Here is a 12,785-nt window from a genome sequence, read left to right as displayed (position 1 = left end):
AAAAGTAAAAAAAGACATTCTTCATCTGTAAAACTGTATGTCCTAATGGTAAAGTGTTTTACACCTCGCTTGTTTTTCTCTCTAGCTGTATTCATCAGTCTCTATGCTTGGCTTGCTGCCACACAAATGGTAAAAGCAGCTGGAAATATGCATGCTGCAATGCTGGATCGGGTCTTAAGGTCTCCTATGAGCTTTTTTGACACCACACCATCAGGAAGAATTGTAAACAGGTCATTAGTTTTTTTCCTGTTTTAATATTAATATTTGTTTTTTTGTATTGGGCTTTATGTAATGCTACTGAAGTTTGTTTCTGATAATACTGAACTAATGTTTTTATCAGGAGCTTAGCACATACATCAGTTGCTTAGGTTGTTTTGTTGTGTGCAGAAATTGAATAAACTCTGATTCTGAAGGCAAACATCCCAGCCTGCAAAGCTAGTGGGTTAGTAGTGGGCCCCAGTGGGTAAGTAGCCCACTACTAACCCACTAGCTTTGCAGACTGGGATATATTTAGCTGAAGGAAAGTCTAATCACAAGGTCAAAAACCTATGCCTGCTGACGCTCTCGATAGTAATAACAGCCAAGAAAAAAAATATTAGAAAGATTATTTAAATCTTTACAAAATTCCTTGCTCCTTCAATTTCATTCTGTCCTAATTCAAGAGTTGCCTTGATTGGTTGTTACATTAGTCTTTTTTTGGCAGAGGGAGGGATCAGGGCAGAGAAAGAGGGAGGAGGTTCTGTCCATCCAGTGGTACTACTACAATACTGCATTACTTTTTTGCTTAAATGAAGTTAGTGATATCAAGATGGTACTTTAAAAAAAGACTTTTATGCTATAAACTGTCATGTTTACAGATTTGCACGTGATGTTGAGACAATAGACAACACATTACCTCAGATTTTCTTCATGTTTGTCATGTGCGTGTTTTCCGTTTTGAGCACCCTGTGTGTCATCTCCATCACCACTCCATTGTTCATGTCTGTCATCTTTCCTTTGGCTGTTGGATACTATGCCCTACAAGTAAGACATTCTTCTGGTTTGTTTATTTGATTGAAAAGATTAACATTTTCTTTCTTTTGTGGGCTGAGACAATTTTTCCAGGACTGGAATATGTGAAGGAGAGTATAGATGTGTGCAGAAGTGTATTTGTTCAGGCATGGGTGCATGCCTGTCCTTTAGTGCATAATGTAAATCATGCATGTACAGGGGTGGGGAACCTTTTTTCTGCCAAAGACTAATTATATATTTGCACGCCATACAGAATTATCAACTTAAAAATTAGCCGGCTGTATTTGTTCAATCTGTATTTTTTGCTACTTTGCATTAACACTCCCAGCCTGCCTATAGCACTGACTGTCCACAGAGTCAGGCTGCTGACAAGAGGTACATGTGTCTATCCCATCATGTACTTATGCGTAACCTCGATATTCTGAGATCAACATTCCTTACTTGTCCCTCACAATTTATATTGTTTTTGTGATTCGCTTAACCTGTAGTTGCCTTGGCAAGGTCAGATCATATGATTTTGCAGGCCTCATGTGGCCTGCAGGCCAGACATTCCCTGCCCATGATCCAAAAGAAAGTGTACATATATTGGCTTAGCAAAAGATAAAATCTTAAATACTGAGAATAAGTTTATAGCCAGAATTTTTTTTTAACTTTCAGCGGTTCTTTGTGCCAACTTCTCGTCAACTGAAACGATTGGAGGCTGTGACACGTTCTCCAATCTACAACCACTTTAGTGAGACGCTATCAGGAGCAAGTGTTATTCGGGCTTTTGGAGCCACTAATCGTTTTGTTAGAGAGTGTCTGCAGAGAATAGACAAAAACCAGGTCTTCTATTTTGCTGGCATCACTGCTAACAGGTATCTTTATCCATAAGGGAATTTGTTGCTACTGTATCACAATTAAACTATTATTTATTATGAAGATTAGCATGACTAGGTTCAGCCATACGATGTAAGGAAGATGATTATTTATTCACCTCTTGACTAGTACCAGTTGACAAATTGTTATGCAGGTCCACTGGGACTGGTCGTATACAGCAGTTGACAAGACTGACCAGTTAGCCCTTGAGTCGGTCCTTAAAGACCAATCCACTCCTTTATATTTGCAAGCCAGTTCTTCTTCAATCCATTTTGGCATCAACCCTCCTTTTAAGATACCCTGAAAGACAGTTTAGATGGTGTGTTGTGCTGGATCACATGCCCAAACCAGACCCCTTACGCTGCTTGACTGTTGTGAGGAGTTCCTGGTGTCTTCCAATGGCAGCAACTATGCTCTGCACAACGTCATTTGTTTTATATTTCTTGTATGAGATCCAGAGCAACTCCTCAGGCACTTGTTTTTGAATGCCTGTATTCTCTTTTCCATATCAACAAGCAGAGTCCACTTTTCACATCTGAACAACAGATTGGAAGTACAAGGGACTTTTAAAACATGTAATTAATAGCAAATGTGATGCTGTGCTAAATTCATCCTAACCTTTCGCAATCCTTATGCAGACGTCTGCCATGAAGCTGCTGTCTTAGAAAAGGTGGATTCCAAGTACAGTGATACCTCGGTTCTCGAACATAATTCGTTCCGGGAGGACGGTCGAGAACCAAATTGTTCGAGAACCGAAGCAATGAAACCCAAAGGAAATAATGGAAACTGGATTAATTCGTTCCAAGCCCCAGAAAATGCCTATTTACTGGCCTAATTTGTATATAATATGTAGAAAAACATGAGTCTCAACAAGAAATAAGAAATAAAAGTGTATTTATTAAAACAAAAACAAAAATAAATAAAAAAAACAAAACAAAAATGTACTGTACAGTACAGTAAATTGTGTTTCATTTACTGTACCTGTACCAAACTTTATGGCAGGAGGGAATGAATGTGGAGGGAGGAGGGAAGGGGGATGGTTATTGTCACTGATGACGCAAGCAAGGCGCGCTGGGCAGAATGAACGCCATTCGGCTCAACTCGGACGTTCGGATGTTCGAGTTCCAAATATTTGTTCGAATTCCAAGACAAAATTTTCTCGAATTTCCTGGTCGAATACCAATTTGGTCGAAAGTCAAGGCGTTCGAGAACCGAGGTATCACTGTATTTAATGCTGCTCACTTCTTTGAGCCATGCTCCATTCATGCAGGTCTACTTTCCCATTGCCATTGACCTGTCAGTGCTAGTCTCCATGCTATATTCTGCTGTTTGTTGGTAAGATTTCGTAGTTAACCATTGGTGCCTACCATTATATTGATGATGTCATCTGCAAAATGTAGACTGCATATAGACCTCCCACTGATGGAAATGGAGGTGTGATAGTTGTCAAGGGTTTCTTGCATGAAGGTCTCCAAAAAAAATGTTGAATGGTACCAGCACAAGGGGGCACCTTTGATGTCGCCCACTGTTGTGTCAAAGAAAGCTTCTGTTGGGTTATCCAGTAGTACTGTGTACACTAAGCTATTGTACAGTGTTTCATTGACTTGCATGAGGCCCTTCTCAATGTTGAATGCTTGCATCACATGCAACAGCTCTTTTTTAAAAGTCAGTGTAGTTGTGGAAGAGATCCTGCTGGTGCTGTAGATTTTTTCTACAATCTGGATGCAGCAGTGGAAGATTTGTTCAGTTGTGCTTCTGCCTGAAGTGGTGTTGATGCTATTCTGGATTACTTTCAGCATCACTTTGCTTAGGTTGACTGATTGGGCTTGTTCTGTGTTTTGGCGCTGCTTACCCAATTTGTTGAGTACAGCAGTGCTATCCAAAAGAGGGTGGTCATTGCAGTTTTTGATGACTGACATCTTGTGTTGATCTGTCTTGGTAAGAGTCTTTAGTAGTTGATAGGCCTTTTCACTGTTTTCTCGTGCCATTTCTTCCTCTCTGCTCTGACGCTGGCCTTTGATCAAGTTCTCATTATCTTCCTCTATCCCCTTTTTTATCATAGTTCACTGGTTTAGACATGGAAACTGTTTCAGGGCTGTTTTTCTTCTCTTTTTTCAAGGCTCTCCTTTGATCACAAAGATCTAGGATTACAACTGTAATCCACAGTTTTCATTTCCTCTTTTTGTAACCCAAGCACTTCTTGGGCTATTGAAAGTAGCATCTTTTTATGTTTACAACGAGGGTGACTACATTACAGTGTACCATGTTCAGGGTAGTGAGAATGTCCTTTCTTGGTACTGTCTTTATGAACTTTTCCATCTGTTTTCAAAACTCCTCCACTTCACTGTCTTTGTAAATGGAAGTTGGAATGTGAACATGCTGACATTATGAGGCCTGGCAGTGATACAAATGGGAATCAGCATGCTGGAAGTGTGTGTACAGTTGATGACAGTTCCAACTACAAGGAAACTTATGCCGTGCTCATGTCTGGTTTCCTTTCCACTGTATCAGAGCCTGTGATTTTCATCAGTTGCCGTCTCCCAAAAACCTGGCCATTTGGCCTCTACCAGTCCCACAATGTCCCAACAAAAAAACAATCTTAATGCCAAAGTACAAGTTATTTGCAGCATGTATGTAGCCTTCAGTGATTGTCGAAGCCATTTTGCATAGTCCTGCAGTCCTCCTATTCTATTTTTTACAAGTACAGTAACTAAGGGATGGCCACCTATAGCCCAGTGACCTTCACACAGACTAAGCCTAAGAAATTTTTCACCCAGCCCATGTCCTAAGCTAAATACCCAGTGGGTTTTATCCTGCATCATCTTCATCCAACGTCACTGTTGATTCGCATCCTGTCTGTACTCCAGAAATCTGGTTGTGCAAAACTGAAGTACCTGTAAAAGCCACTGCAACTGTAATGATCTACTTTACACTTGAAAGGGGATAGTGTTTAAAAACATGCTGTAGTCTTCTTCTGTGTGAACTGTGAAATAGCCAGGTGGAGTAGTTCTTTAGAAATTTAAGACTATCCTTACATAACTTTTGTACTACCTCACTATCAATGATGAATGCAAACTTTAGTGATCTATATTTTGCTGACAATGCAATCTCTACAGGTGGCTTGGAGTGTGGATAGAAATGGTCAGCACCAGCATTGTTTTTGCCAGCAGTGTGTTTGTCTTGGTCACACCTGATATAACAGGGGGTCAGGCAGGTTTATCGATCACCTATGCCTTACAGGTCAGTTAGGTTTGATGTGACAGTTATTCCAGATAATCGACTTGCTAAACTCTGGCTCCTGTAGAACTAGTTTTGATTTATTTATCTCTGAATCATTTTTAAATTGCTGCAATGAAATTTCAAATATTCATTAAAAGTTTCATTATCACAGAAAAACAATGACGTTTGTCCCAGCAATTGTACACACTTCACTTTCACATACAGCCAGACACTTCCATATTCTTTTACAAAGACAATAAAATAGGACTATTCTGCCTATGTAAGCTCTGTCCAAATTTATCATAACAAAATAAAAATGATTATTTCTTATTCAACTCTCAAAATTATCATCAAAATTACCTGCATAACCAAAGAGTCTCTCACATGTTAGTTACCACATATCCAAAACACAGTCAAAGAAAATTATTCATGCAGTTCAGTCCTGATTTAAGACTAAACCTATCTCAGTGTGAAGCCTAGAAACAAAAACAAATTCTTTTACAAACAAAAGTTCACTGACCATAACCTCAAAGTTGTCACAAGGAAATGATATGCCACAAGTTTGACAAACTTCATATCATCACTGTAGACTCAAACACAATAACCCTGACATCACTTTGAGGGGTTGAGGTAGTTCCATATTTAGCAGTACAGTAAATGCATTATGTCTAGAGGTTGTCATCAGTAAATATACCCCAATTCTTGGGTGAAGCTTGACTTGGGCGTGAACAAAACATGCTAACTTTTCACACCCAGGCATGCACACACAACTCTTGCTCCTTTTTAAGAAAAAAATCATCTGATGTCACCTGTTTTTGACAAATTTATACTGCCATTTGTAGTGACAGGTTTGTTTTTCAGATAACGCAAGCCTTGAAGTGGCTTGTCCGTACTGTAAGTGATCTAGAGACCAACATTGTCTCTGTGGAAAGGGTGCAAGAATACTCGGAACTTAAGACTGAGGTCAGAAAACTAAGCTTATCATTCACTATTGTTTTGATAAATATGATTACTGAATTCTCAGGCCCTTGTCTTTACAGATCATGCACACTAGAATAGTTTTAAGTTATAGAAACAAAATCTTACTTTCAAAACAGCAATATGCTGAGAACAATTACAGTAGTCCATAATGTAATCCTTACAATAATGCTGCAGAAAAAACTTATATTCACCCAATATTCCTTTTTTTACCAGGCTCCTCGTGTGACATCAGTAAGGCCAAGATTAGGTTGGCCTAGTCATGGAAATGTCATATTGGCAAATTATTCTACACGGTATAGGCCTGGACTTGACCTGGTATTGAAGCATATTGATGTCAATATCAGGGGTGGTGAAAAGGTAGGCAAGGAGTTCATGTCTGAAAAAAGTCTTTATTTTGAATATGTTCAAGAGTGATAATGCTATAACTTCTGTCTGTGCTGTTCTTCTTTATAGGCGTACCAAGATGTTTTTTGCATTTTATGTGTTTTATTTCATCTTGATAGATGAAATAAAATATTTTGTTACTTGTAACTTGCAGGTGGGTATAGTAGGAAGAACGGGTGCTGGCAAGTCTTCACTGACCCTTGCACTCTTCAGGTTAATAGAGGCAACAACAGGAACCATCAGTATTGATGGGGTTGATATAAGCTCTCTTGGATTGTGTGACTTGCGCTCCAGAATTACCATCCTGCCACAGGTAATCAGCAAATGTTTTATGCAGCATTTGCTTCGTTTCTCTTGTGGTCAAAGTCCTTTAGAAGCTGTCACTTTCTTTTGGAATTTCTAGCAAGAACTTTTGAGGTATTCTGGTTATTCAGGGTACAACTTTAACGTAAATGAGTAAAATCTTAAAAAATGTCATCATTTATGACAATACATTCTCTGCCAGTATTCTCTACACTACAGGATTTTTTTAATACTTTAAAAAAAAAAGTGTCGGGATTTGAAATCTTTCCAGGATCCAGTTGTCTTCTCTGGAAGTTTACGCATGAACCTTGACCCCTTTGGCCAGTTTTGTGACCGAGAACTGTGGGATGCACTTCATCATGCTCATCTGATAAGCTTTGTGCGGGAGTTACCCGATGGTCTAGAATATCACTGTGGTGAAGAGGGGCGACATCTCAGGTAAAAGAAAAAGACAATTTAAAGATAAAAAAAATAATGTATAAGGGACTGAAGAAGCAAAAGCTAATCCATAAAGAACTTTTTTGCATTTTCTTTACAAAAAAATAAGTTACGTACACACACAGTTACTGTTATGAATTAATAAAATGATGTCCTTTTACCTAAACAGATGTGATGCCTTTCTACATCGTGTGGGTTTTTGCTGGGTTTTTTTTTTTTTCCATTGATCTCTTTGTTTAGATCTTCCGAGTCTGTTGCATTTGTCTGCTTCACTTTTTTATCTTATTTTTCCCCATTCTGGACTGCTGTTTCTTCAAAATGAGATCATTGGTACCATATTTCTGTTTTCACTGTATGTTCTTGTGATTCTGTGTATATGTTCCTTGATTCTTGCCCTCTTTTTCTTACCTCTCTGGCAGTGGTACCATTGGACCTGACTATTGGGTTCCTCTATGATCTAATTGTTAATCACTTGCATTGATTTTATTATTCACCAGCCGGCCAGAACAGCTTATTAATCATTTTGTTGCTGCACAGTCACAGCAGTCCCTGTCAGATATGGTTTTCTTATGTTTACTGGTTATTATAATGCTGATTCCATTTCCGAATTACTGTTTGTATTTCCACAGTGATTTCTTCTAGTGCATGCTACATGTCAACTTGTCACGCTCATTTAAAATTCCTATGCAATTGTTCATGATGCTAGAATATTGCTTTTACAGAACACCCAGTAAGAAAAATGGTTTCATGTTTTTTTATCAGTTCCATGACATTCTTGAACACTCTGCAAGGAAGGACATTTCTTATCAATGATTTCAATGTGCACTTCAAGGACAGTGACAACTTTACTGCTAAGAAGCTCTGTGGTTTAATTTGAATCAGGCTATGTGCAGTCTAACTCATAAACATTGATCTCATTGTTTACCATCTATCTGACAATATCTGCAATACACTCTTAGTTGGTGGTCTTGAGGTCACTCTTTCTTCCCTTCAAAGAGTTCAGTGTTCTGTTGCCCAACTTATTTATCTTCCGTAAACATTACTCCTAACAACCTTTCCCATAATGCTGGTCCTTTTTCACACCCTTCCTTTTGCAATATGTTAGTCTCAGTTCTTGTTCTTGTTCTTTGGTTCCTTTTTGTTTTCTGTATTTGATTTTATTCTTTGTTAGTTCTGTTGTTTATTATTTTATAGTTTATATGTTATTTGTTTGCTTTCCTGTCCCTTGTATGCTGTCTTTGTTTCATTGTTGTTCTTAAGCGCTAAGAGCATACTCAACAGGAGGGTGAGTATGCGCTTTACAAATTTTGCATTTATTATTAACCAGCCAAGATTATACATATTTACAACTTATTTTCATAATTTTTCCAGCAGGTGTAATTATATAGGTTTGCCATCTGACACATAATTAAAGATGCCCACATTTAATCACTGAAATGTTTTCTGTCATGATCTAGTGTGGGGCAGAGGCAGCTGTTATGTCTGGCAAGAGGACTATTACGCAGAACAAAAATCTTGATTCTAGATGAACCAACTGCAGCTGTTGATTTAGAGACAGATCTCTTGATACAGGGTACAATTCGTAAAGAATTTGCAGACTGCACTACAATAACCATAGCACACAGACTCAACACCATAATGGACTATGATAGGTAAGTACAAACTTGCAACATTAGAGACTTGGAAGATGCACGAAAATGGAAAGGCACTTGGAGTATTTTTTTCCCAAAGAGGAATTAAATTGAAATAAAGTATTCCAGATGAAGGCTTCTTATACAGCATATGTCTTGTCACTTCAGTCCCGACTGCATAAAGTACTAATGAATTTACCAATTAAGAATGTTTCCTGGCAAATGAAAATTAAACTAGACTTTTATCCTTTCAGGTAAATTTTGTTCATTAATCTCTGATATTTTCCAGTCAAAATTCATTATAACCATATAATAACTACATTCTTTAAAGCCTAATTTAGACTCACAACTTTAACTTACGTGTGGGACTTAATAAGTGAAAGTGGCATTTGTGTTAGGTATTCATTGTTCATTTTACATTACTGCAGAAAAGTTATAATCCTCACCTCTTCTCACTGTGTACAGAGTCTTAGTACTGGCTGATGGACAAGTGAAAGAATTTGACAAGCCAAGTACACTACTAAATGACAAGGACAGCATCTTCTATGGACTGGCACATGATGCTGGCCTGCTGTGAGGTCTAAAACTTGTGCCATCCTTGCATCAACTTCCAAAAATTTTGTCCAGAAACTTGCTATCTACATCGTATAAGTTTTAATATGTTCAGTTACTATGCTTCTGATTTCTGGCTAGGTCTCTTCATTTCCATGTTATCATAACTAAATTTAATATTACTTTCAAAGATAGAAAGAAAGTAAAAAAATTATTGATCTAACCTTTCAGACTAAAATACACACTTTGATGAATGGTCCTACCATTGACAGAACACTTTGCTTATAATGGCACATCCAAATGTGCATTAAAAAGCCTTGAAATGCTATCAAATAACAATTAATACAATGTACTTTAAGACCCCAGCAAACATACACCTAAATTCACTTATGCACTCAGCAGAAGTTCAAGAAAAACAGATAAAAATTGTGTATATATATATACACACAGAAATATTTTTTAAATGTGCACAAAACCTTCAAGTCTTGCTGCATTTTTCCAAATCTCACTCTGGGAACCATTTCTACTCTGTTCCCCTCTTACTCCTCATTTTTTTCACAGCATTGCCACTTGTGACAAGTCGTGTCAGTGTAACGGTTGTGTGCTTCTTTTGTTACTATTACACTATTTTTTACGACTTGAATTTTTGTATATTACCAGAGTTCTTTGTTGACTTATTTGTAAGAAGAAATATGTGATAGGTGTGTGTGTGTTCAGGAAAGATGAGGTTCACTATTTTACTTAAATTTCAGCTTACACAAGCAGTCTTGGTATGCATGGGTCATGTATGGCAGGGCTTTACTGTACAGCCTATATATGTGAAAATAATTACAGTGGAACATCTGTCATCAAGATCCCCAGAATACACTTCCACATGAACAGTCATCTGCTATTGCAGTTTACCTGTGACAATTCTCTCAAATATGTTTACACTGGCAACTGAAACCTACATTAATAGCACAATTCAATTTATTTATAAGATACCTAGATACTTCATACTCATTTTGGGGGGACTTTTAATATTCAGTTTTGTATGGTAAACTAGACTATTTCAGCTAGTCTACTTTTATTTTTACATACTACTTGACGGAATTAAATCTAACTTGTCCTTGTCATATTTCGACCTGTTCAGACTTGAGAAACTGCAATATGTTGTGTGATCAGATTTCCTAGCTCTCATATAAAAACAAATAGAAGAAAGCTTGTGAAAAATCAGCAGATGTATCTGTATGAAAAGACAGGAACTAGTATTCTTTACCAGTTTTAACTATGGCCCACTAAGCATATGCAGGGATGGGAGTGTGCTGCAGGCAGGGAAGGTTTTTGCAGGATACTTGCAGCATTGCAAGCAGTGACCACAGTAAACAGGTTGTTCGAAAGAACTGTTTGACTTTTCACCAACAAGAGACAAGCATATTGTACACATTTTAGTCTTTCCATTTTTCTGTACCTATTAAGCGCAGAGATCACTTTAAGATACAAGATCATGCAGGTTTTAAAAATAAGCAGCATTTAGAAAATGAAGAGAGCTTTCTGTATTGTTACTGGTAAGCTAAGATCTGATTAGCATAAATCGCAAAGACTATATTAAATTTTCATTGCATTGTAACAATTGTAATGTACATTGTATTACCAGTTAAAATAATATACACATGCAGAAAATCAACTGGTGTTCAAGCTTTTCTTGCATTATTACTAGCAGTACATTTATGTATATTCTTTATAGAGCACCTGTGCCATAGTAGGCCTTGCTATGTATTTGTGTAGTATTTGGGTATTTGTTGATAAGTTTCAGTCTCAGAGAATTTACTGAATTATACAAAGTTCAAAGCATATGTTATGATCCGCAACTGTTTTTGGTATTATAAGCCTACATTATATATTTGCTGGCTTTATTGTCAAAGTCAAGCATTTGATTATGTGTGTATATTATATATGTTACATCTTTTATGCTGCAGTTTTTAATCAAGAATTTTCAAATCAGTATTTTCGTAAAAAAGATGTTAAACTATACACTGCCATTTTATGTTTTTCTTTACTTCAATACAGGATGATTTAACTACATTTACAAATTGTTATCATGTATTTGTCTATTGTTGGTAGGCTGGCTGGTATTCTAATAAAACTTGGATAGACACTTGCTAAAAAAAAAAAATGGTAAGTTTGTAAAATAATAACAATAATAACACATATAGATTAACGCAATAGAACATGCAAACATCTACAGAACATCATATGTCAAGATGAAAGATATGTAGTATTTGCTCCCAGCTTGCTCAATCCTGCTGAAGAACTGAGCAATACTGCAAATGCCCAACCCACACTACAGTTCCAATAAAGTTAGCTTATAAAGTGTTTATCCTTGCCTGTCACAGTAGGTGGTGTATAAAATAAGATGATGACACAACAAAATGTAGGTTGCAACAGACTATGTACTTCATGCCAAAGGCTACCATAAGAAACATCTCACTCCAAGCACCAGATGGTCCAGGTTGCATTGGATAGACACAATTCAGTCCTGTTTGTCATATATGTGTGTATCCTTGCGCACATGCATTATGTATGAGCCAACGAAGGTTTCGTAAAAAAATATGTCAAAAGCATTGCACCCCCTTCTTCTAAAATCAACTATTCATCATCATCTGATGTAGTCTGTGTATGTAATTTTTATGTTATATGACCTCTCTGTGTATATTGTCATTACAGTTGCAGAGGTTATTCTGTTTGACACTTCCTTCCAGATCTTTGATAACAATAGAAAAGATCTCTCTTGTAAATTTCTGTTTCAGTTAATTCAAGCTAATACTTCACCATCAGTATTTAGCATATTAAGGGAGCACATGGTACTTATTATGCTTAAACTAAAAAAAGAGTTGTCTATAGTGTTAAAATACACTGATAAAGATCAATGTAAATGTAAAAGATAGAGTCAAATGTACATCAGATATATTGGCATAGTTCTTAATGTTGGAAAAGCTTACATTTTGAATAAGTCTCCAGACAGTTATTTCCTGCAGGTTTTTACTACTTAGCTACTTCATGAATGGAATTTTCCTCAAAATTTACTGTGCTGGTAATTTTGCATCCGTGATTTTAATTTCAGCTGTGCAAGTCTTTAAAGTAAATAATAATAATAAATGAAAGATTTGTGTAGCGTATACTCTTAGCACTTAAATAAAAGTTTGCCCTTGTATGTTTTCTATCTGCATGAAGGAAAGAGGGAGTGAATGAATGAATACTATTTATTTTAGTCAGGCAATTAAATATTGTTTAAATTGATTATGCAATACATTAACAATATCCTTTCTTTAACACATTATCAACAAACTAAGCCCTATAGGAGTGAACAACATAAAAGTAAAACATGAACCAGCTTCTCTTATCCCATATCCCCTTGAGCTTCACCAC

General features: G+C 36.8%; 1 protein-coding gene across 7 annotated transcripts in view; it reads left to right on the top strand.

The window, feature by feature from the left end:
- LOC112557432 (multidrug resistance-associated protein 1-like) overlaps positions 1-12,570 on the top strand; it is a 45,527-nt gene extending 32,957 nt beyond the window's left edge. For all 7 annotated transcript variants that reach the window (XM_025227279.1, XM_025227280.1, XM_025227281.1 and 4 more), the window contains 10 exons: positions 86-230; positions 858-1,023; positions 1,669-1,868; positions 4,986-5,109; positions 5,950-6,051; positions 6,283-6,426; positions 6,608-6,766; positions 7,028-7,194; positions 8,652-8,846; positions 9,291-12,570. In XM_025227279.1, the coding sequence (XP_025083064.1) occupies positions 86-230; positions 858-1,023; positions 1,669-1,868; positions 4,986-5,109; positions 5,950-6,051; positions 6,283-6,426; positions 6,608-6,766; positions 7,028-7,194; positions 8,652-8,846; positions 9,291-9,402 (1,514 nt within the window). In that variant the 3' untranslated portion in view covers positions 9,403-12,570. The remainder of the gene's footprint in view (positions 1-85; positions 231-857; positions 1,024-1,668; positions 1,869-4,985; positions 5,110-5,949; positions 6,052-6,282; positions 6,427-6,607; positions 6,767-7,027; positions 7,195-8,651; positions 8,847-9,290) is intronic.
- The last annotated feature ends 215 nt before the right edge of the window (positions 12,571-12,785 follow it).

This window comes from Pomacea canaliculata, linkage group LG2, assembly GCF_003073045.1.
Source record: "Pomacea canaliculata isolate SZHN2017 linkage group LG2, ASM307304v1, whole genome shotgun sequence".
NCBI classification, from domain to species: Eukaryota; Metazoa; Mollusca; class Gastropoda; order Architaenioglossa; family Ampullariidae; genus Pomacea; species Pomacea canaliculata.
The sequence above is the reverse complement of the archived record's forward strand: the minus strand, read 5'-3'. Positions and strand labels throughout refer to the sequence as shown.